This window comes from Nanorana parkeri, unplaced genomic scaffold (assembly GCF_000935625.1).
Source record: "Nanorana parkeri isolate BGI_ZX_2015 unplaced genomic scaffold, ASM93562v1 scaffold13, whole genome shotgun sequence".
NCBI lineage: Eukaryota > Metazoa > Chordata > Amphibia > Anura > Dicroglossidae > Nanorana > Nanorana parkeri.
The window spans coordinates 1,028,453-1,030,830 of NW_017306281.1; the positions used below are offsets into that span (position 1 = coordinate 1,028,453).

At 39.7% G+C, this 2,378-nt stretch overlaps 1 protein-coding gene across 2 annotated transcripts in view; it reads left to right on the top strand.

Moving 5' to 3' along the window:
- Positions 1-2,378, top strand: part of BCL7A (BCL tumor suppressor 7A) — a 28,674-nt gene that overhangs the window by 10,835 nt on the left and 15,461 nt on the right. Inside the window, exon 3 of one of the 2 annotated variants that reach the window (XM_018557076.1) lies at positions 688-750. The exons of the other annotated variant lie outside the window; for it this stretch is intronic. Coding sequence (XP_018412578.1) covers positions 688-750 — 63 coding nt within the window. The remainder of the gene's footprint in view (positions 1-687; positions 751-2,378) is intronic. 2 annotated transcript variants of the gene reach the window in all.

Below are 2,378 nucleotides of genomic sequence, written 5' to 3' on the forward strand. Positions count from 1 at the left end.
CCTCCACACCCATTTAGAACAGCGGCGAGAGTGACACCAGGCTTAATAGTGGTTTGTGTAGGCAGGGTTCTTTGGAGCATAGGATTGGGGAGGCGATCTTGGAGAATAACAAATCATTATATTAGACCTGTGGCCAATAATGTTGCAAAATGTTTGTTTATTGGGTAAAACTATGTAAAGCATATGCGATTATACAGTATATATTGTTTGTGTCACAGTATTTAAAGCATGAATCCTTCCTGATTTTATATGTATTAAGTGTTTCTTGTAATTACAGTGGATTTATCCCCATTGTAGTTTCATAATCTTGCATTTGTTGGGTTGGTATTTTATGTCTTGGACAGTTAATTAGGCTTTTCCAGTTAATGTGTCAGACACTCTGTTTTCCTGTTTTACTCCGAGGACATTACACAAGTTACAGTCTTTGGATACCAATCAAGTCCCTACATGCATTGTGTGTCAACATTGCTTAGGGTGCTGTGAGCAGATATGCAGGACTTCTAATGTCCACATAAGTTCCATAACATGCACATGGCTCTCAACATTTTTATTTTTTTTAATTCGTTTTTGTCTTTTTTGTTTTTGTAACTTGGTTACTATGGTTTTTGATGGGAAATGTTTTGCTGACATTCATCTTACATAAGTCTACATCAAGTTATTTATTTTTGTACATTTTTTTCCCTTCAGATTGAGTTGAAAGTGACAGATGAGAATTCGGGACTTCTGAGGCGACCAAAACCCTGTGGAAAAGTCAGCTACTGTCTTTTCTACTATTGTTTGTTCTTTAATGTCACAGGGAGTGGGGATTTTACTAACACCCTAGCATGCTTATTCCAACCTCTTTCTAACACCTACTGAACTGTGTGTATACTTTTAATTGGCTATCGATGGAAGTATGATTGCCAATAATGACTGTTGTTAAATGTTCTTAACATGTAAATTGTACCACAGGTTGTCAATGACACGGTCCTTTTCGGTTTATTATCAAAGAGCAATGATGGTGTCTAATAATGAATCGGAAATTAGTCGTCGAGAATTATTTCTGATGGATGTATGTGGATTTGCTGCATCTGTGAACACAGATGTTGATGCTCATGGATGCTGTGCTCTGTATGAAATGCCACTCCTGAAGTTTCTGTACAAAGTAAATTTGTGGTGCATCTAGTGCAGAGAACAGTGTCACTGGTACTGTAAATGATGAATGTTTGATACAGTATTGCTTCATTTTTTTTTTTTGGGCTATAAGGGAAAAGTCAGAAAATGTGAGGTTAAAGTAGAACCCCAGCCACTACTTCTATATTATAATATAATTCTATTTTGCCAGAGCCCGACGAGTAGCTTCCCGGCCGGCCTTTCTTTGTAATTGAACGGCTGGCCGGGAGCTTTACATTCAAGCCATCGTGCGTCTCTAGAGACGCCCGATTGCGTGTATCAGCAGCAGCTGTCACTGCCGGTCCTGAGATCCCCTGTGCCCGGGACCGGCATGGCTGCTCTGTGACAGGGGATCAAAGGGAGATCGGTAAACGATCTCCCTCTGATCTCCTCTCTCCTGTATATTACATCACTTCCACATTCAGCTGTCATTCCCAGCTACAGAAGCTGGTGAAGCAGATCTCTGCTTCATCAGCACCTCTGGGGGTCCCTAGGTGACATTAGGGGTCCATAAAGAGAACCAGTCTTGTAAATTGGCTATCGCATAGGAAGCTTCTTAGCCCCCCATGTGATAGCAATAAAGTTGTGTTAAAAAAAAAAAAAGTAATACAAAAATGAAAGCATAAAAAATACTTTTTTTTTTCTTTTTTTTAAAGTTCCCCGCCCCCCACATACACATGTAGACATGCGTCGGGTGCGCCTATGTGCGGAAGCAACAATTGCGCCTATTGTGCCACACATATTACATATCACCGCGAACGTCGGAGTGAGAGTAATAATTATAGGGCCATTAATCACTGATCACTAAACTGGTGAGCAATAAAAGCGTTTAAAGCGTCGCCCATGGCCAATTTTCGGTGTGGTTGTTTTTTGCAATTTTGCAAGCACACGCAATTTTTTTTGACTTGACATGTTTGGTGTCTATTTACCCGACGTAATTACCCGAGGTATTGGATGGCAATGTGCCATTAAAATGGATTATTGATTTACAAAAACGGTGTGCTGGTGACATTATTCTTCTTTTCTGTGATTTACACGGTGCCTTCCGTGGTCACTACAAGCACCCGGTAAGGAGTGCAGCAAGACATCCTGTTTCTAGTATTTACCCGACGTGACCCCGTCTTTTATATTTTACCAAAAATATGGGTAAGAATAAATGTTTTATAACAACATAGGGGAAACTTTTTTTTTTAAATTTACATTACTTTTTCCATCGTATAGTAGAA